We start from the raw sequence: 21,669 nt of genomic DNA on the forward strand, positions 1-21,669 counted from the left end.
CCTGCAAATGGCTCTGAAATCAGTGCTGTTTAAAGATCACAGGGGAGCACTTTGGATCCCTCCGAACCTGTTTTATCTTCACAGCCACCCTGCACAGTAATATGATGAAAAGATGTTGGCTATCATCCCATTGCAGAAGACACAGCTGTGAGATATAGCTGCCAAGAGGGCTTCATCCAACCTTTTCTCTGCAATAACGCTGCCATTTCTAGGTTGGTGGAAAGTCAGGGAAGTTGTGACGAAAGCCTCCCCAACCCACCTTTTCAGTGCAGTAGTGCCCCCCTCCCAACACAGACATTTCTATATCATGTGATCAGTAATGATGTGTGAAGCTAGTTCCTTGAGAAATTTCTGCAGATGATGTTCTTCCAGCAACTTCAGCAGAAGGGAAGTAGATTAAGCCCATGTTCTTGTGACAGAGAAATGGCCATGTTGGGAAGAAGATGGATACAATACTGAAAAGATGGGTTATTTATTATTTACAGCGCTTTTCTCACCCTGAGGGGGACTCAAAGCGGTTGGATGAGGCTATTAATTATTATATAATCAGCAAGGAATTGGAACCTGCACAATGATTGAAATAATTCTTGCAATAGCACATATTTAACATGTATGTTGTTCTATGCTTTCAAGTAGTTTATGACCATGCCAATCCTAAATTGACCTTATCACAGTGTTTTCTTGGCAAGACTTGTTTAAAGGTAAAGGTTTCCTCTTGGCATTGTCTAGTCGTGTCCGACTCTGGGGGTCGGACACGACTTCATTTCTAAGCTAAAGAGCCGGTGTTGTCCATAGACGCCTCGAAAGTCATGCAGCTAGCATGACTGCATGGAGTGCCGTTACCTTCCTGCCGGAGCGGTATCTATTGATCTACTTACATTTACATGTTTTTGAACATGTTTTGAACATGTTTTAGACTGGCAGAAGCTGGAGCTAATAGCAGAAGTTCACCCCTGCTCCCTGGATTTGAACCACCAACCTTTCAGTCAGCAAGTTCAGCAGCTCAGTGGTTTAACATGCTGCACCACCGGGGGCCTTAAGACTAGTTTTACCTTTGTCTTTCTCTCTGAGGCTGAAAGAGTGATTCAAACTCTGGTCTCCAGTCACAGTCCAGTACTCAAACCACTACACCACACAAGCTCTCATGTACGCTGTCATAATTCTTTAATAGCATTCCAGCTGTAAGCTCTGTTTGATTCAGCTTCAGCTTGAGCCTCAGGGCACAAATGCCCTTGGTTTGTGTCAAGCATGGCTGTCATCACTTTACAGCTGCATACAAGCAGAGTTTCTGTTAATCTTAAGAAACAGAACAATCAACCAAATTCTATGACTGCAGCCTGGAATGGATGTTAAAAGTTTTTACAAGCATTTTGAAAACTCGAATTCTCTCTTTGGCCATCTGTTTCTAAATGCATTACCACAATTTAAATATCATAATTAGTGTACTTATTATTCAGTGTATAAATACGATACTCCTTGAACATTTCAAAAGCCAGCAATAAATACAAAATAGATCTAATTTAATAAATGTGAGCATAAATATATTGGATCTGAGCAGTCTTTATACACAGATTTACAATACAGAGAGAAGTCACTAAAGCTTACAAATTGAGTTTGATATACTGAAATATTTTGACATTTCAAAACATCTTTTATTTTCTTTAATCATCAAGACCAAATATCAAAGGGTGGGCATGTATGAATAATGTACAAGACTTTCAGATTGCTTTATTTTTTAAAAGACTCCTTTCTATTTAAAAAAAAAATGTATTTCACAGTTCTATTTCCTTTCAAATGAAACAATCTGAAAACGACATCAGATCTACAATTGTCTTTGCATTATCTATTTTAATACAATTTTTACATGTAAACATTACTTTCTTCCCAAAATAGAAATGAGAGCTATAGCAAAGGAAATACAAATTTTGTCATAGTCTGTACAGCATATTACAATTTTCTATAAGCTTCCAGCATATCCCAAAGGTTGGGTGCAAGTTTTCCTCACACGGAGTGAGTGTTCCACTCTTTCAGTGAGTGAAATCTTAGCGTGTATTGCTTAGTCCAGTCAATTATGTTAGGCTTGAACATCCCAAAACATCTGCACTGAAAGAAGTCTGCAATGTTCTGAAGACATCCATGGCTGGGAAAGGAGGGAAAAGAAACATAAAATAAAAATGGAAAAGACTTGTTTAATTTATTTAAAAAAACATATACTGAGCCCCAATGGAAATGCATTGGAAGGATCAAATATATGATTTACTCTGTGGAACAATTACATGATGAAATGGACTGTCTGTTTGTGAGACCTGTGCCACAATATACAGCAGTGGTTCTCAACCTGTGGGTCCCCAGGTGTTTTGGCCCACAACTTCCAGAATCCCAGCCAGTTTACCAGGTTTGTATTTCTGGGAGTTGAAGGCCAAAACATCTGGGGACCCACAGGCTGAGAAACCACTGATATAGAGCTATATACATATATCCCCCATATGGAGGAGGAGGAGCCTATTTCTATAGGAATTTGGCTTAGGAATAGCCCCTGTATACTCCTATGGTCTTTAGAGTGGTGAAGGTAGGAGTGGAAGTACAGCATTTATCGTCTGAAGAGAAGTTTATCAAAATCTCTGCTACAAAGTATCCCATAAGTTTCCAGAGCAGAGTTTGAGGGCATGCAACGTCTTATTGTGTCAGCAGAAAATCTGCAATTGCTTTCACGCATTCGTTAAAAGGTAAAGATTTCCCCTGACATTACGTCTAGTCATGTCTGACTCTGAGTGGTGGTGCTCATCTCCATTTTTAAGTCGAAGAGCCAGCGTTGTTCGTCGATACCTCCAATGTCATGTGGCTAGCAGAAGTGGTACCTATTGATCTATTTACATGTGCATGTTTTTGAACTGCTAGGTTGGCAGAAGCTGGGTCTAACAGCGGGAGCTCACCCCACTTCCCGAATTCAAACCACTGACCTTTCGGTTAGCAAGTACATCAGCTCAACGGTTTAACCTGCTGTGCCACCGGGGGGCCCTTTCACAGATTACATCCTAACTTTTGCAGTATATAGTGGTCTGAATCTATTTTTTTCAGGGTCATACAGGAGCAGCAGCAAAGAATGGCATATAAAATCTGCTGGCTCTAAGCAATCTATTTCTCCAGTGCCTGTCTTCCTTTGTGGTCACTGCTCAGACCTTTCTCTTCTGCCAGCCCTACCTATTTCAGTATAGAGCCACACTAGCAAAATGCAACAAGATTATGGTGTAAATAACCTGTGGTACACGCATCTTTCTAACTTTGTGTTAAAGGTTGCCTCCCACTTTTCACAAGTACTGTATGTTGAGCCCAAGTCAGAATTCTGAACTCTTCACAATGTATATATAACACAGAAAAAATATCCAGGATAAGCAAGTGTAATTTTGCTGAAACAGATTTTAAATAGCAATGTCAATTTCTCCTCTTTCTTACTTTAGAACAAGAGATCCAAAACCACTATATTATGTTATAATACATTAACATTATATTACCTGATCAGCAATTCTGTTATTTTGTAAAAAAGCTAATATTACTTACTTATATGGTGTTTTCCTGAGTGAAACAGGATGCTTTGAGCGCTTACTCTGCTTCCAGAGAGTAATTCTCTCATGAGATGTCAGTCCAAGAAATATAATCTTGAAAGAAAGGGATAAAAAGCAAAACATAAACTAAAATCAATTCAGGAAGGCTATCAAGAGAAAATAAGTATCATTTAATATACTGCCGAATGTTTTCACGGCTGGAATCACTGGAGTGTCGTGTGGTTTCCAGGCTGTGCTAGCATGCTGCTAGAACACAGCCATACAGCCCGGAAACCCCACAATACTCTATCACTCAATGTGCCAAGGAGATCCATAATAAAGTATAAAAATGTCATGCATTTTAATTAAGCCAAACAAAACAAACCATTTTTCATTTAAATAGAAAATGGAAGAGAAGGAATTAAACTTAATACTGATGTTTTAGGGTTTCTTCTGAACTAAGACAACCCTAAAGTAAACCTATCATGAGGAATCCTTGACAAGTTTTGTTCAGAAGGGGTCTGAATTTTGCCTTCCTCTGAGGTTGAGAGAGTGACTTCCTCATTGTTACCCAGTAGGTTTCCATGGCCCAGCAGGGATTGGAACCCTGGTTTCCAGAATCTTAGTCCAACACTCAAATCACTATACTGGTCCGGGTGTATCTAAATAAATGTGAGAAAAGCTAAAAAAATTGACATAATGAATCTTATAAAGTGTCATCTGCTGGCTTCCTTTTCTTTTAATGTCTTCCTTGAATTAGCGATGGAACCACACTGGCTTTTTCAGGTATTTCCCATTTTTCTTTTTCCATAGGAGTGTTGGTGACTGTGCTTTCTGTAATTCCTTCTTCAAGAACTACCACTCTTTCTGGGTATCTTCATCCTTTAGCATGTCTAACCAGGGGACTCTGTCCAGTATTTCCTCAAGATCATTACAAACAGAAATCCAAGGTCTGTGTTTGCCTATACCTTTCTTTTTCCAATTGCAAATTCTAGTATAACATGGTCATTTCTTCACAAAGTATTGATTACTTTGATTCCATTGACCAATTCTTCCCCAGTGGTTATATATAATCACCTCTTCTTGGTTTGGTGGCCTGGAGTAAACTCCCATTATAATGTTACATTTATTCATTTCTCCATTTATTTTGCCCTAAACGCTCTCATTTGGTCCGCTCTGAACACTCTCATAGGCTTCTATACTACAAAACTTTGTCTTATAATGGCAATCATAAGAGGCATCCGACTAGGTCTCAGTAATACCTGTAAAGTCTATTTACTTTCCTGTACTAGCACCATAAGATCCTCTTGTGGCTCAAGTCTAATTAAACAGTCTGGAAAAAGATATAGGCCTTATTTCTCAACTCCAAATCAATAGTTTTAGGGACATATTATGACCTCCTTATTACAGGTTCAATATCCACAGTTTCATTTACCTATACTCCAAAAGATACCCCCCTCCCTCGCTGACAAGTTTCTGGGCCTTGTGAAGTCCTTCAGTTAGTCAATACTATGTTTCTGGCACACGTTTAATGAAAATATGTTGTTCATTCGTTCAGTCGTCTCCGACTCTTCGTGACCTCATGGACCAGCCTACGCCAGAGCTCCCTGTCGGCCGTTACTACCCCCAGCTCCCTCAAGGTCAGTCCAGTCACTTCAAGGATGCCATCCATCCATCTTGCCCTTGGTCGGCCCCTCTTCCTTTTGCCTTCCACTTTCCCCAGCATAATTGTCTTCTCTAGGCTTTCCTGTCTCCTCATGATGTGGCCAAAGTACTTCAACTTTGTCTCTAGTATCTTTCCCTCCAGTGAGCAGTTGGGCTTTATTTCCTGGAGGATGGACTGGTTGGATCTTCTCGCAGTCCAAGGCACTCTCAGAACTTTCCTCCAACACCACAGCTCAAAAGCATCGATCTTCCTTCGCTCAGCCTTCCCTAAGGTCCAGCTCTCACATCCGTAGGTTACTACAGGGAATACCATGGCTTTGACTAGGCGGATCTTTGTTGCCAGTCTGATGTCTCTACTCTTCACTATTTTATCGAGACTGGACATTGCTCTCCTCCCAAGAAGTAAGCGTCTTCTGATTTCCTGGCTACAGTCTGCATCTGCAGTAATCTTTGCACCTAGAAATACAAAGTCTGTCACGGCCTCCACGGTTTCTCCCTCTATTTTCCAGTTGTCAATCATTCTTGTTGCCATAATCTTGGTTTTTTTGACATTTAGCTGCAACCCAGCTTTTGCGCTTTCTTCTTTCACCTTGATTAGAAGGCTCCTCAGCTCCTCCTCACTTTCGGCCATCAGAGTGGTGTCATCTGCATATCTGAGGTTGTTAATGTTTCTTCCAGCAATTTTCACCCCAGCTTTGCATTCATCCAGCCCCGCACATCGCATGATGTGTTCTGCATACAAGTTAAAAAGGTTGGGTGAGAGTATGCAGCCTTGCCATACGCCTTTCCCAATCTTGAACCAGAATTCTCCATATTATCCATAGTTTCATGTAGTCACAGAGGTTCTTGGAGAGTACCCAAGGATATGGGTATCACACTGTATAGGCCTCTGGTTGCTTCTGGAGTGAGAGAATCAGCCGTCTACAAAGATGTTGCCCAGGGGACACCCGGATGTCTTGCAATCCTGCGAGGAGGCTTCTCTCGTGTCCTCTCATGTCCCCCCTTCTCTCATATCTCTCCCCTGGGCACACAGAAGACTGGGCGACTTGGAAGGTGCTGAACAAACTGCACTCTGGCACCACGAGATGCAGAGCCAACCTTAAGAAATGGGGCTACAAAGTGGAATCCACGATATGCGAGTGTGGAGAAGAGCAAACCACTGACCACCTGCTGCAATGCAACCTGAGCCCTGCTACATGCACAATGGAGGACCTTCTTGCGGCAACACCAGAGGCACTCCAAGTGGCCAGATACTGGTCAAACGACATTTAATCAACTACCAAGCTTGCAAACGTTGTGGGTTTTTTTATCTGTTTGTTTGTTTTGTTCCGTTAGAAATGTAATACAATGGTCTGGTTGCCCCTGACACGATAAATAAATACTGTATAGGCCTGAATCAGACTGATCATTCCCAACTAAAACAGACTTATTGAATCAATAGGATTTACATAAATGTTGACTGCCCATTCAATGTGTGTCTCCACTTGGAATTCAGGCACTGGGTATCTTATATTACTATACTTTTTTTTTTGTCGTGTCAGGAGCAAGTCGCTTCTGGTGTGAGGGAATTGGCCGTCTGCAAGGACGTTGCCCAGGGGACGCCTGGATGATTTGATGTTTTTATCATCCTTGTGGGAGGCTTCTCTCATGTCCCCGCATGGGGAGCTGGAGCTGATAGAGGGAGCTCATCCGCCTCTCCCCGGATTCGAACCTGTGACCTGTCGGTCTTCAGTCCTGCCGGCACAAGGGTTTAACCCACTGCGCCACCGGGGGCTCCTAGTACTATACATGCCAAGCCCACATTCATAACCTATATATTTCTTCCCCCTTATTTTGCTCCTCTTTTCTACCCTTTCTTTGAATTAATGGCTGGTATTCTGTTCATTATTTAGGAGACTGTAAGCTAAACCAATAACTTTTGGGATTCCTGTTTACAGTATCAATGACTGAACATGACCCTCACACCATATCTTTTAATTCAGAAAGTTCCTGAGATGCTGCAGACTGGGGCACTGGGAAACAACTGCGGTGCTCTCCTAGTTATGGGGTGTGTTGATGGCAGCAGTTGAGGAAGAACCTGCAAGGTCACTCCAGCTGTCTGTCCTCAATGCATCCTGTGATAGAGTGCTGCAGTCCTTATTCCCCAGGTCCTGGATGCGCAACACCTCAGGTTCCTAGCTAGGTGAAAAGGTAGGTTTTTGGGGAGAGGATCAGCATAGATAGAAGTACCTATGCCACTGGAAGCTTCATTGCTGTAGCAATTTCTGCCAGTGCAAGATTTTGGCCAATATGTTTAAAATGTTAATTATGTATATGCAACACTAATGTAGACTCCTGAGGAAAAATAACTAAAGTATAATGTTTTTAAGGAATAAATAAAACCAAATAGTACCTGGTAAAGCTGGAGGACTAGCAGCAAAGTAGCCCATGAAATATGAAAACATACAATAGTGAAAATGTACAACACCCAAGGAGAACAAGACACAATCTGCGTGAATGAAGTCCATGCTCCATCTTGCTGGTATGTTGTTGTGCAGTGTTCTGACCAATCTAAGAGAAGATATATTTAATATTAACTTCAATAATGCATTACTTTTTTAAAAAAACCCAATGATAGCGAATTATGCAGAAGCCCCAGTTTGTCAACTTTCTCAGTCTACTGTCCATACATTTAAATAACCTCCAGATAATGGAGGGTGCAGCTCCCTTATTGTGCCCAGGGTCAACACTCTCTCTGCAGCAAAATTCTCTGAACTGAGAATAAAGATGCATCTTAAAATATTGTTCTGTATGTACAGGATTTTCTTTGTTCTACTACCCTGTTCTCTAACTATGTGCATGCATGCACATGACAAGCTTCCAAATAAGACCTTTTATCGTGTAATCACCCTAAGTAGACTTCAAAGGGGTCCAAACAGCATCACCTTCTGTTGATAAAAGCCAAATTTCTCCACTGCTTCCACCATTTTTTTTATTACCAGAAAAATAAATTAAGGAAGGAATGAAAGAATAGCAATGCTTTTTGTTGAGTAGAACTAAAAGCAATTTGTCCAGAAACACATAGGTTTATTTTTTTCTGAATACAATCCTTCATATCCCAGGATAGAATTCAAGCTCACTAATATTTTAGTCAGAGCATGATGCAATATATGAACTTCTAAATGAACTACCACACAGACGGAATCAGAGCACATTAGTTTCTAGCAAAATGAATAAAAAAATAAGAACAAATACCTACACAGAATTGTTCCATATATAGCCCAAATATTCACAATGGTCAAGAAGATAAGAAACAGGAGGAAATAAGAATGATTGCCAACACCTAGAACATAAAATGTGATGGAAGATCTATTTGAATTGCAGTGATAAGACAATATCAACCCCCCTGCAGCAACCACACCACCTCCCAAATCATGGCAATTTTAAAAGAGATTTAATATATGAAAAGCTGAGCATACATAGTTATTTTGAGTATATCAAAGCACCATTAAGAGACAGATATGTGCAGTGCAATATCTGTGTTTTCTGAGAAGAAACTCCCACTGTGACCAGTGAAGCTTATTTAAATGAGTGTGTACAGCACTGCAGTTTAACACTACAATTATGAATTCATAATAAACCTAGAATTAACATACAATTCAAGCTGAGATCTTTAAACAATATCTAAGCTGTGCAAATGTCATTGAAAACAACAGTGTAAATGCCACCCAAAACTACTGTGTTCTTCTTGTATTGCAATATATGGAGCTGAACATTTTTGCAGTTCCCATTGAAGCTTGTCAGCATCCCTTCACCTAACACTCAACCAGTCATTCTCCGCATACTCCATCAAGGGCTCTACTTTCAAAAACTTTCCTGGCACCAATAGTCATTATTTGGCTAAAATAAACTCACCTACGCACTGTCCAACCCAAATGCAATGCTGGTCATACCGAGCGACACATGAGTTGCATGAATGGCAATGAAAGGATCTCAAAGGTTTTTTCACCTGGTAAAGAACAGAGGAGACAATAACTCATGGTTCACACAATATATTTACTCATGACATTTAAAACACCCAATTACTCCAGCAAAGGTATTACCCTATTGGCGCACTAACAAGGCACCAAACACCCCCAAAATAATCCCAAAATTGATTGGACACAATACAGCAACAAAACCCAGACACAATTCCATGTGTGAATAGAGGAGAGAAAGGCCACATGTACTGTTTGGAAGATCTCCAGCTGAGATTACACAAACCCCCTAAATGTGCCTGATCTTATCTGATCTTGGAAGCTAAGCAGGGTTAATACTTGGATGGGGCACTACATATGAATACGAGGTGCTATAGGCTATCTTTCAGAATAAGAAACTGACAAAACAATCTCTTGAGTATTTCTTCTCTTTAAAAAAAAAAGCCCTATGAAATTCATGGGGGTCCATAAGATGACAGGTGACTTAAAGGCACATATATACATACAAACAAAACTAAGACATATTATAATCCATGCATCCATATTTTTAAATTCATATTTTTTAAAATAAAACCTATTGGTAGTCCCAACTAAAGTAGATCTATTAAATCAACTGCCAAATGATGACTCAGTGTTTATTTAAATCACAGTGATTCAATGAGCTTGCTCTACATGGGACTATCAGTAGAATTCAGGCCTTAAATGGTAATGTAGAAGTTGTTACACTGTAAAACCTACTTCATATTTCTCTAAAATTATTTAAAATTAAACAAAACATTTTATTTGTTATCGACAATAAAGGACTTTTCTTTATTGTGGATCCTAATATGCTTTATTTACCGGTATTTGTGATATTTACAAAATGCTTTCTAGAGATCAAAGTAGTACATAATAGAAAGCCAACACAATTAACTCAGTTCTGCTAAATTGACTTTAGTGGCAAAAACATATGGATTTCTTATTCAAACCAAGTAAAGCTCAATCTATATAAGACTAAACAATTCTCTTTTTTTTTTTAAAAAAAGATTAAATATATAGATAAACAAAGTACCGTAAATGCAGACCTGTGTCGGCAAGTAGGCACCAACAACTGCTCAGAAACTATTGCTGCTGAAGTCTTCATACTAAAATCTGAAACCATGAGCTATTATGTCAAAACAGTAGCTTCTAATATTGAGCTGCAGGAGCATTACCACTATATAAAAACTATTAATGGAGGCACAAAAACATGTTTCACAATCCTCTAAATAGGAGATTACCCAACTTAGACTCCATAAACTAGAACTTCTGGTCGATAATTGCTATTGCTTGTGAACTCTTCAGAGACATCTAACCAGTTGGCCACTGGAAGGAACAGCCTGGTGTGTAAGGAGAGCCTTTTGTGCAATTCAGCATCCCTCTTTTATTTCTTAAAGCGCCTACTGTGCAATCCCACATTTTCCTGTCATAGGAAGACTGTCGCCTTCAGATCTAGCTTTATGACCTCTACATGATAAATTTTTAGCATCCTAGGATGCTGCTGCCCGGTTGGGCGACAGAGTTCAACGCTGCCCATCACATGAAGTAGCCTCACTTCTGGCATCAAGGTAGGGTGCTGCGCCGCCAACATGGGAGCCTCCATTTTCCATTTAGAACAGGGTTACTGTGGGGACAAGTCACATGGTGACACTTCTCCAAGTGTGATGGGGATTGCCTTGCTGCCCCACCGATTCGCCATGGAGGCTGGCAAATTGGCACATGGCACCTCATCAATTTGATGAGGTTCCCAGCCAGAGCCAGGAAGCAATCATGCAAATGGGCTCTTAGCTTGCATCACCAACTGCACTTAGAACTTGTTAAGCCACATGATGAATGGGAGAGAAGCATGTGCTTTAGAGTATCTGTATTTTCCTGTATGAGCCTGCTTGGCCTTTGGTTTTTGTTTTTTTTATTCCCATAGGCTTTTTAGAAGTTTATATTTTTAAAGAAAGGCCATCAAAGGTGCAGTAGCAGTGTCACAATTGTACTGTATTTAAAACTGCTTTCTATTACTTCTAATTATATCACTGAAACATAGAATTAGAAGGGGCCTCATCGGCCAACAAGTACAACCCTTCTGCTGTGTTTAGGATCTCCAGCTCAAGTATTCACAGCAGGTAACTGTGCAGCTTCTTTTTAAAGACATCCAGATAAGGAGACCCCACCACTTCTCTAGACAATTGATCTCACTCTTCCAGTAGTTCCAATGCTCTCCATCATCTTTCTTATTAAGAGTTTAACTCCATCTTAATGGTGAGACTTTGTATATTTTAACATTATTTTATTTTGAGTCCTAGTTTTGGAGAAAGGCTAGGTCCAAACAAATTTTAAAACAATAGCAATAATTGTAATAGAATAATCCTGTTTTCAGGCCTATATAAACATGTCAACATACGAAGATGCAAACAATCTCATGAAAGAGAATTCTCCATATGTGTATGTACACAATTCCAGTATATAGAAAACTGTGTAAGCAATTTCTTGTAGACTTGGTCCTCCATACCTACGGATTCTGCATCCATTAATTTAGCCATGCATAGTTTGAAAATATTCCAAACAAACTAATAATACAAAAGACAGATTATATTGCCATTTTATGTAAGGGACTCCTTTTTACTGCATCCTGTATATAATGAGACTTTAGCATCCATGGATTTTGGTATCTGTGGGAGATCCTGGAACCAAATTGTTGTAGCTCCTTAAGAAATCCCTGTATATGAAATTGTAAAAACAACAACGGGAGACTTGACTTACAAGACAAGATGTGCAAAAGGTTCTGAAATCCAAGGAGCCAGTTTCTGCAAGGTTAATGATATTCTGAAAGACAGATGAGGTTTGATAAGCATTTTTATTGTTAATGTCCTAAAGATATATAACTGTAAATTCTTTGCACTTTTACTGTCATTTTTTTATTAATGACAGTAAGTCTTCAAAACCCATCTTCTCTCTTTCCATCCCATCCTGCATTTCCATCTTCTCCAGTTCAGTTTTCACTGTGGTATTTAGTACATGTTCTATATCCTTCTTATACTTTTTAACATTATAGTTGTACAGACATAAGTGTTTGTTCCCTTTTAAAATATTTTATCTATTATGCCCAGTACATGACTAGGAAACCCCCACCCCATCCTAACAGCAAAATAGTATGAGATATTAAATTCTAAGGCTATATAAATGGTTACTTAAGTTGAAAATCTAGCAGTCTAGAACACTAGTGCACTTATTGAATTGTGATGACAGGTGATGTTTAAGGATATTCAAGAAGGAAAACGGTTATCTCATCCCTGCCTAATTCCATCTGGATTGATCTGGGAAGTACATTATTTAACTCTCCCTTCCAGGATACTTTAATACTTTAAATGTGACTGTTTGGAAGGTTGATTAATTAGGCTCAAAGATTTTGAATTTCTTTTATTACTATATCCCGGGATTCCTTTAGGCTCAACATGCTTAACCCTCTGAAGGTTTACAGAACACAGAGCTTAATAGTTAGGGATTAGATTTGGGAGCTGTGTACTTCACAGTGTACATCCACCAATGCTAATCTTCTCCCCATTTTGTGACACAGTAATTCAGTTTTACTAGGAAATGGAAGTTAAGCCTGTGCCTTATAAAAGAAAAAGACATAAATTGTAATAACAAAATGTATGGAGACACACTATATCTCATGAAAGCCTTTCATTTATATTTTTAAATATATATCAATTGTTGCTTATTTCACTTAGACTCAGAGGTTTCTCATTACATTCACACCTACACACTATAGCTGACACACTAATATGTCCTGGCACACAGTTTGGAAAGTTCTGCTTTAGACTATTTGGGAAGAATTATAAACTACTAGTGTTCAAGCCCTAAATAGAATTGGTAGTCCACCACAATTTACCACACTGTACTATTTACTTTTATATTGTGCCTTTTAAACTTGACTAAAGTGTGAACTGTTCGCTGCCTTAAGTCCCCATAGGGAGAAAGGCGGGGTATATATAAAGTTAATAATAATAATAATAATAATAATAATCCCTAGACACACTGAATAACTGGGATTCATGTAAGTGCCGAGTCGCCGTTGAACAATCAATTCAATATATTTACTCTAGTTGGGTCTACCAATACAATTCAGGCAAGGAAATAATAGCAGACATTCTTTCTGAATCCAAATACCTTTTTAATCTCCTCTTCTGTAGATTTAATGTATCCAGGATCCATTCTGACAGTTTTGTAGAAATAATAAAAAAGACCCACTATACCAAAAAAGAAAGGAAGCTGAGAAACTGTGCTTGGAAAATGTGACCTCTAGTTAAGGAAAATGTTTTTCATCACTGCTATATTGTTGTAAAAGAACAATAAACACATAAATGCTTCTCACGCCATGCTTCAAAGTTAAATGCACGTACAGCCAATGTAAGGTCAAAAGCAAAGAATTGTGTGTAATACTTAGAAATGTCTATCAGATTTCACGTGATTGTTCCGTAAGATTATAACTGGGAATTCAAATTTGAAATATCACATCAACATCAATCAATCACAGGCACCAAAACGTTCTTTCTATCAAAATATGAAACTGTATAAATTATACAATACTAGACAAAATCAAAGATATATAGGTTGGATGAGAATTCCAACATCTGCCTGGAAAAAACATTTACTGTTCATCAAAATCAACTAAAAGACATTTTAAAATCTTCATGCAAATATATTGTGTTCTTCATCTTATTTAGTACAAGATATTTTAGTTAAGATATCTGAAAGAAATATATTGATGAACTGACTGTGGTATAGCTAAGAAACTGACAGTTTAATGGGAGCATAGTACGAGCTAGCAAATGCTAACCTTATGCATAATCATGTCATCTTTATGTATGTTGAGATTCTTTGCACCAGACATTAGTTAATGGTTCATGGGATTCTAATAGACCAAATTTACCAAAGAAAAAGGATATGAGGCAGGAAATAGATGAAACAAGTCCATGATACCCAGAAGAGAGAACCAAGCATAAATGCTACTGGAAAATATTTTAGTTTGTTATATCCTATGAATAACCTGAAAATAAAATTTCAAAAATATTTCAAAGTAGTATCTCACATGCAAACATTTAAAATAATATTTCAAATTGTTTAGTACAGTAGATTGATTTCTTATATTAATTTTTAATGAAAATATATTTCTGATAGTTGAGGTACCGGGTAATATGATGACACTCAAAAGAGAACCCACAGTTTTACTATTTGGAAAATTTCATAGTCCTTTGGGATTATATATAAAACAAAATGGTGGTTTCTTCTAAAAGGAAAACAAATATGGGGTCAAGAATTTTGTAGGCATCTTTAGGCTTAATCATATCATAAAAGGAAACCCTCAGCTTCCTGTTATAGCTCAAATGGGATTTACTGCGTCTCACAAAAACCTCTAAGACTGAAAGTGCACAAGCAAAGGCCATCACAAATTTCAATAAAGTTTAAATTATTTGACATTGTATCATTTTCCTATATGAAAAGGCTTTCCAAAATGTATGTAATGCAATGTAACCTTTAAAACTTTTAAAAACCATGTAAAGTTTTTCCATACAATTTATCAAAAGAAAATCTAGAAAGTCACAGAGAATGGCCCCTTATCATTGGAAGTACACACAGAAGGATATGAGGGTGTGATTCTCACATATGATGTGGGTGTTTAATAATAGTCTAAGATAGACACAGTTTCTATGAAGTTAAAACATAATATTTGAAGCAAATAATTTTCTCTATACTCTTCTCAGTGTGATTAGACTCAGTGTGATCATGACTCAAGCATCAAAAACAGATAAAGAGACCTGAATCTTGCAAATGAAAATAGCTGCAGTTCATCAATGACTGCTTAAATCAAGTGGATCAACTTCAAAAACCCCAGGAGAAAGTCTTAAACATTAAAACAAGAGGAGTCTGCTCCAGGTCCACTTTTGAATTGGTTGGGGAACTTCACGCCCTCGTAGTCTTCTCAACACAAAATATCTGTTTGTGGAAACACCCAGGAGTGAAACTATTCATTTTAGGGAATTAGATTTGCGGGCTGCAAAACAGCTTTTTTTTGGGGGGGGGGGGGAGCAGCATATGTCCATCAGCTACTTTATAACTAAACAAGAGCTCTGTATTTTGTTTTGAGTATTTGTGCTTAGAACCTATAGAGTTCATCTTGTGGAGTTTCCAGGAATACATACTCTCCAACAAAATATATTGGGGGTTTTGTAACTGAGAAATAAAACCAAAGCACTAGATATACCTACCTTGCAAAGACAGACAAAATAAGGGATAGGAAGAGTAGCAAGCTTCCTTTCAATAGCCAAGAATCTGAATTCAAATCCACTACAAAGCCTATGGTCCATATCAACACCAATGATGAGACAATCAGCAACAAGGACTACAACAAAATAAGATAAAACATCATTTATTGCAACATACAATGGTGTGTGAGAGAGAAACAAAAAAATCTTAAACAAGCAAAAAAGTAACAGTTTTGAAAAGGACCGTAGGATCAGATTTCACATAATTGTCAATGCATCAGTTTCTGAACAAACCCTGATTATTAACCTGAAAACAGAGTTTGGAGACTCATTTCAGTGACACCATCATAATTTTCTCCTCTTGTTCCCAAAATTGGGACTTAGTGTCTTACAATAAAAAAACCAGTAGAATTAAAAGCATACAAAATGTTCTTTGACTTTGGATTTGTCTATTTCTATTTCTTTGGGAGAAATTTCCAGCAACTCCTATCACACTATTTCCAATATGACATGACAGATAATTTCATTTTTACAAATATATGCAGAATATACAGTTCTAATGAATTCAACCACCCAAGAGATGCAGGTCTTTATTAACAAGTAAATAAAGAGACCTCTAGTCAGTTGGCTGACTTGTTCAAGTAGCTTTGTGAAAGTCTGCCATCCTCCTCAGTTGTTGCTTTGAGCTTCTAAACTTTGTAGAATTGCAAAGACATTGTCCAGAACTCTGAGTCAGAATGGTACTTTTTTGATGGCCAGTTGAAAAGGAAAGAGCCCCAAGGAGCTGGTCTTTCAGCAGAACGGTTCTTCTCTACATCTGACACCACTGCAATTGGGATGGTTCTTGTCAAGTGCTGCTACAATGCAAAAAGGCTACCTGAATAAATTCTGGATTCTATGAAAGCTAATAGAACCTTTCCAGGTTTGCTCCTGGTACATTTTTCCTGTTGGATTTGGTGACTGTGCTTCTAATAACACATAAATGCTACACAGGATTTCTATTCCACTTGCATGCTTTTCTTACTTTTCTCAGCTCCGTGCTTCTTGCTATCCATTGCAGTGCTAAATTTGCCAATAAATCCTTTAAGATCTAGTTCTGTTTCACAGACAATTACAGTCCAAGTAATCTGGGTGAATGTCATCCTTCAATCAAATACATTTTTAAAAGTGCACTCCTACATGCCAAGAATTGGGCCAGTGCAAGATACCTCATATTTTTCCAGAACTCTCAGAAACCTCGATGTTCTTCTGGCTCTCGTTTTTTCTTCTTCCGAAAGCAAGTGAATTATTAAGCGATTTTTAGTTTGATGTGCAAGATCAAGTGGACTGTGTCCCTGTAAAATGCATATTTAATAAAAATGTGGAAAAGATCAAAAACGGTTATGTGGTTATTTCTTTTTAACGTCCAACTAACTTGTTGCTCCTAAGACTTGCACTAAAGATGGAATTATTATAATGATATTTCACAAATATATGGTGTTCTTTTTAAGCTGATAAGCCTATAAAATGCTTTAAACTTGAGGGCATTACAAAGATGAACAGATATTTTATCTTTATGCAGACAAATCCAATTATAACGAACTGGTGGACCATTATTGTATCAGCACTAATTATAAATTGTTGTTATAACTATTTTGCCTAAGTGCCACATAATCATATCTCCAACTGAAATTTAAATTATGTCGTAGTCCCAAGGGATGAATTGGAAGCTTAAAATGGGAAAATATTTTAAGTATTCTGAAATATACAACAAGAGCATTAAAATACAGACTTAATGCTTGTTCATAGGTCCTTTAAGTACGCATTTCAATACAAGCTGTTAAGACATTATCCCTTGATAAATTATTAACATCAAAGTCCTAGATATATTAAACCGCCTCCAATTAAATTGCAAACCGAAGTATTCATATGAGGTGACCATAAAAGGGACACTTTTGCAAAGACAAAGTGTCCCATTTGTTCTAATATGGGCTTTCTTTGCCAACTACATAAGATCACTATCCCTTTCAGAAACTCTTCCTCTTACTGACTTTCCCTCAAGTACTGGTATGTCTTCATCTCATTTTTTTTTCAAACAGAGAAAGCCACCAGATGAATAAAGTTTATTTATTATTTATTTATACTATTTCTAACCTGCCTTTCTCCACCCCAGAGGGGACTCAAGGCGGCTTTACAACATAGGCTGCTATTCGATGCCATTTAAACAATGTAAAATTACAATAAACATTTAAAATAGGATTATAAAATACATCAGAACATTTAAAACATTAACTAATGTCATCACTGTTAAATCATGTTATTGATAAGCATAAGTATGCTACTTTTCTCAAAACAATAACAACACTAATCATCATCCAATGGTTTGACCATGCTCATCATATTGACTTCTTCCATTCAAAGAGCATGTCACAACTTTTAAAACAAAAGCAGTTTAGCTTACAGTATAGTGTATGCTATACTTTTGTTAATTTTATATTTTGAACACTAATTTTGAGAGCCCTATAAGGTAGAGTTTTTATTATTCCCATAAAGGACACTGAGGTGAAAATTGGCTACCTGAAGCCATTTTGTGAGAATTCCTGTTTCAAACTCCTCACAACACATGTTAATACTCAAATAATTCGAATGTCTTGTTTCTCTTTATAAGATTGAAATATTTATATAGGTAAGCAATCTGGGTATACATACATTCAACTTCTAAGCACTGCACAAAGAGCAAAATTATCTATTATTGAGGAAATTAAAAAAAATGGCAATGTTATTTTGTAACTGAAATCAAAATGCTTTCACTACAGCAGGAAAACAATATTGCCCTATTCTAATAACAATCTGGTAATGTTAGTAGTCAAGGAAAATCTTAAGTGACAAAACCAAACTATACCTTGCCATTTTTGATGTCTAGATTGGACCCAGCTTCTAATAATACATCTATAGCATTAACATTTTCTGCTGTAATTGCCCAGTGCAATGCAGTGTTCTTTTCTATGTCGTCTACAGCTTTGATAGAAGGATGAAACTTTAACAGAAATTGAGTAGGTTCCAGCCTTCATGGAAATAAAGGTATACAACATGTTAATCAAGAAAAGAAACACAAACTGCAACAAAATAACAGTAAATAAATTATTGTATTAACTGGCATGCCCTGAAAAACTCCTGATGAAGTAACCATTTTATGCAGTTAAAAGAGAAAACACTAGTACCATATATAGTTGAATATAAGCCGACCCAAATATAAGCCGAGACACCTACTCTTACCACACAAAAAACCTGGGAAAATGTATTGACTCGAACATAAGCCGAGCGTGGGAAATGCAGCAGCTACCGGTAAATTTCAAAATAAAAATAGATACCAATAAAATTACATTAACTGAGGCATCAATAGATTAAATGTTTTTGAATATGTACATAAAACTGCAATTTAAGGTAAGACAAAACTCTTGACTAAATCATTATTCTAACCTTCTTCAATGTAAATGTGCTTACATATTCTTCCAATAATAATAAAGAGAGTAAAATAATAAGGATAATAATAACAATAATAATAAAGTAATAAATGTAATAATAACAATAATAAATAAAGTAAAATAAAATAATAAATGTAATAATGATCAACATCATTAGAAAGCCAGCTAGCAATCTTGTTTGCTGTGTACTAATCTTATTTATCAAATAATAATAATAAATAGAATTAAAATAATGTAATAATAAAAATAGAGTAAAATAATACATATAATAATAATTATAGAGTAAAATAATGTAAATGTAAAAACAATAATAAATAGAGTAAAATAATAAATGTATTATTAATAATAATGTAAAATAATGTAAATGTAATAATAACAATCAGAGCAAAATAATAAATGTAATAAAAGTAATAATAATAACAGAGTAAAATAATACTCGATTATATCTGGTAAGCGCCTTGGTATCTTTAAAATTAAAAGGTTAATATTATTGATCTTTAAAACACCATGGTACTCCTTTTCTGCATCATCTCAGAACCCAGAAATAAAAAAAAACAAGCAGTAAATTTTTTGAGCATAAAACATATAGAACATGAGAAATTCATGATTTCATCTTCCAAAATTTCTAATATTAATTAAATAGTACTACTCTGAGATGAGGAGCTTATTTATGTAGAAGTCTTAAAAACTACAAGGACAGTTCTTTCATGTTTCTACTTGCATGTATTTAAAGAATTTAGGAATAGCTTGGTTAACAACAGATTGCTGGCTCATGCAACCGATTATTGTCCATTCTGAATAGCAGCTGCTTGTTTTTACACAAGTACCTGACTACTTTTGACTAGAAGGGACTGAAGCAGAATTTATATGCTTTAAGATAAGAATTTTATCATATATTCAACATTCAGAATTGAATAGGGTGTGAGATAATGACTTCTTCCACTTCTAATGTTCAATTTTTCTACTTTTTTATTCAACAAAAATTCTTACAGGAAGAAAAGACAGATTAACTGCACTGTGTTATTTGATTGCTATAATTAGAATCTCTCTATATCGTCTAATTTTAAAATGGCTTTTTAATCAAAAACTTCTTTTCTAGAAAAGCAAGACTGGAACCTTCTATGGACTATGTGGTTGTTTTAATTGCTGTTTTAAATCCTGTTTTGTTGTGTTTATGTTAAATGTGGCATCAAATTGTGCCAAGATGCAAACCTCTCTGAGTCTTCCCCCCCCCCCCCCTTTGAGGTGAGATAGGGCGGGATAGAATTAATTTAATAAATTAAAAAATGCCATACCCAAAGAAAGACAGCTTAAATCCAAATTAAACATTTTCTTCTGTTTAAATATCTTCACATAGTGGAAAAAAATAATACAACTCGTGCAGAAAATAAAATTATGGAAAGAAAACAACTCAGAAGTAATTTCCATTATATTAAGATCTCATTTGTACTGTAAACAAATACGGTAAGTGTTGGACATAGCTATTTTGATTTAGCAGTACTCATATTTTTCCAAATTTATCATATTGCCATCGAACAATTAACAATAATCTGTGAACAACTGCTTCAGTAACCAATATGTCACTTATAATTTCAGCCTGAAAGATTTATTCAACAACTTAAAAACTACAGAATTAAGGGTAGAGTTTTATACGGACTTATTATGGTGCAAGTGTCAATGAAATCAGTAGCTTTACTTCCAGGTGAATATTACAGGACAGCATGTGAATTATAAACATTACTCACCCAATTACTTTGTGAGATGATAGCATAAGAGGAGTTTGCCCATTGCGATCAGTTGTGTCAATACTCTAAAACATAAAAATATATTAGGAAATGAAGACTGTGTATTTCAAGTTAATTTACAGTTTAATTACATTACATAGTCACAGCTTAACAATCTATTTATTCTGTGTGGTCCTTGCTTTGATTACTCTGTATAGATGCTATGCATTAATTGTTCTCAACCAACTGGGAGTACTAGAGCTGCTCAATACAGTCTGATGATATTATCAAGGACTTCACCCTCAAAACAGACATATCTGTATGTATGGATAGCTTTCATTTTTGTACTGTTTTAAGTGTTACAATATTATGTCAGACACATTAGTTGTGCCAAAGTTGTGCTGTGACAGCTAATAAATTGTTTACAACAAGAGACAGTGATTGTCTGTACCAGTGAAATTATGAAATAAGGTGTGCACAACAGCAAAGTAGGAGGAAACAAGATACAATGAATCATAATGTAATTTACAAGCATCCACACTAAGCAAGTTATGACTATAAGATTGAATTTACTGTGCGAAAAAACATACCTGACCCTTTGCTATGAGGTAGGCTATGATGGGCATGTGTTGAAAAAGCACTGCTAAGTGCAGACCACTATATCCTTCACCATCAATAAGAGTAGGGTCTGCTCCAAGTTTTAACAGAAGTATGACCATAGACAAATGTCCTTGTCTGAAAAGAGACAGAATATATTATTTGCAGACCACTAGATATGTAGAAAAGATTAAAAAAATTAATAAAAGGAGAAAATGACGTTGATATCATTTAACTGTCTGGGCTGAGGTGGAGAGCTGTGGGAGGATAGGAGATTGCATTAGCTTCCCAAGAGACCTTGATGAACTCTTGAGGACACCAGGCAGCCTCCAAATGTGGTGTAAATGCCCTCCATTTGTGGGCATTCTGGAGCAATTTTGCAAAATGTTTTGGAGTGCTTTGGGGTTTTGGAAGCTAAAAAAATAGGCACAGGGTCACACATT

General features: G+C 36.7%; 1 protein-coding gene across 1 annotated transcript in view; it reads right to left on the bottom strand.

Moving 5' to 3' along the window:
- Positions 1 to 1,147: 1,147 nt before the first annotated feature.
- The window catches only part of ZDHHC13 (zinc finger DHHC-type palmitoyltransferase 13), a 34,865-nt gene continuing 14,343 nt past the window's right edge, over positions 1,148 to 21,669 (bottom strand). The window contains exons 5-17 of the mRNA XM_067462704.1: positions 21,220 to 21,364; positions 20,651 to 20,715; positions 18,323 to 18,485; positions 16,650 to 16,775; positions 15,445 to 15,578; positions 14,125 to 14,225; positions 13,346 to 13,470; positions 11,936 to 11,998; positions 9,102 to 9,195; positions 8,446 to 8,529; positions 7,600 to 7,757; positions 3,559 to 3,656; positions 1,148 to 2,140 (exon numbers count right to left, since the gene is read on the bottom strand). Of these exons, the coding sequence (XP_067318805.1) occupies positions 2,002 to 2,140; positions 3,559 to 3,656; positions 7,600 to 7,757; positions 8,446 to 8,529; positions 9,102 to 9,195; positions 11,936 to 11,998; positions 13,346 to 13,470; positions 14,125 to 14,225; positions 15,445 to 15,578; positions 16,650 to 16,775; positions 18,323 to 18,485; positions 20,651 to 20,715; positions 21,220 to 21,364 (1,495 nt within the window). The 3' untranslated portion in view covers positions 1,148 to 2,001. The remainder of the gene's footprint in view (positions 2,141 to 3,558; positions 3,657 to 7,599; positions 7,758 to 8,445; positions 8,530 to 9,101; positions 9,196 to 11,935; positions 11,999 to 13,345; positions 13,471 to 14,124; positions 14,226 to 15,444; positions 15,579 to 16,649; positions 16,776 to 18,322; positions 18,486 to 20,650; positions 20,716 to 21,219; positions 21,365 to 21,669) is intronic.

This window comes from Anolis sagrei, chromosome 1 (assembly GCF_037176765.1).
Source record: "Anolis sagrei isolate rAnoSag1 chromosome 1, rAnoSag1.mat, whole genome shotgun sequence".
NCBI classification, from domain to species: Eukaryota; Metazoa; Chordata; class Lepidosauria; order Squamata; family Dactyloidae; genus Anolis; species Anolis sagrei.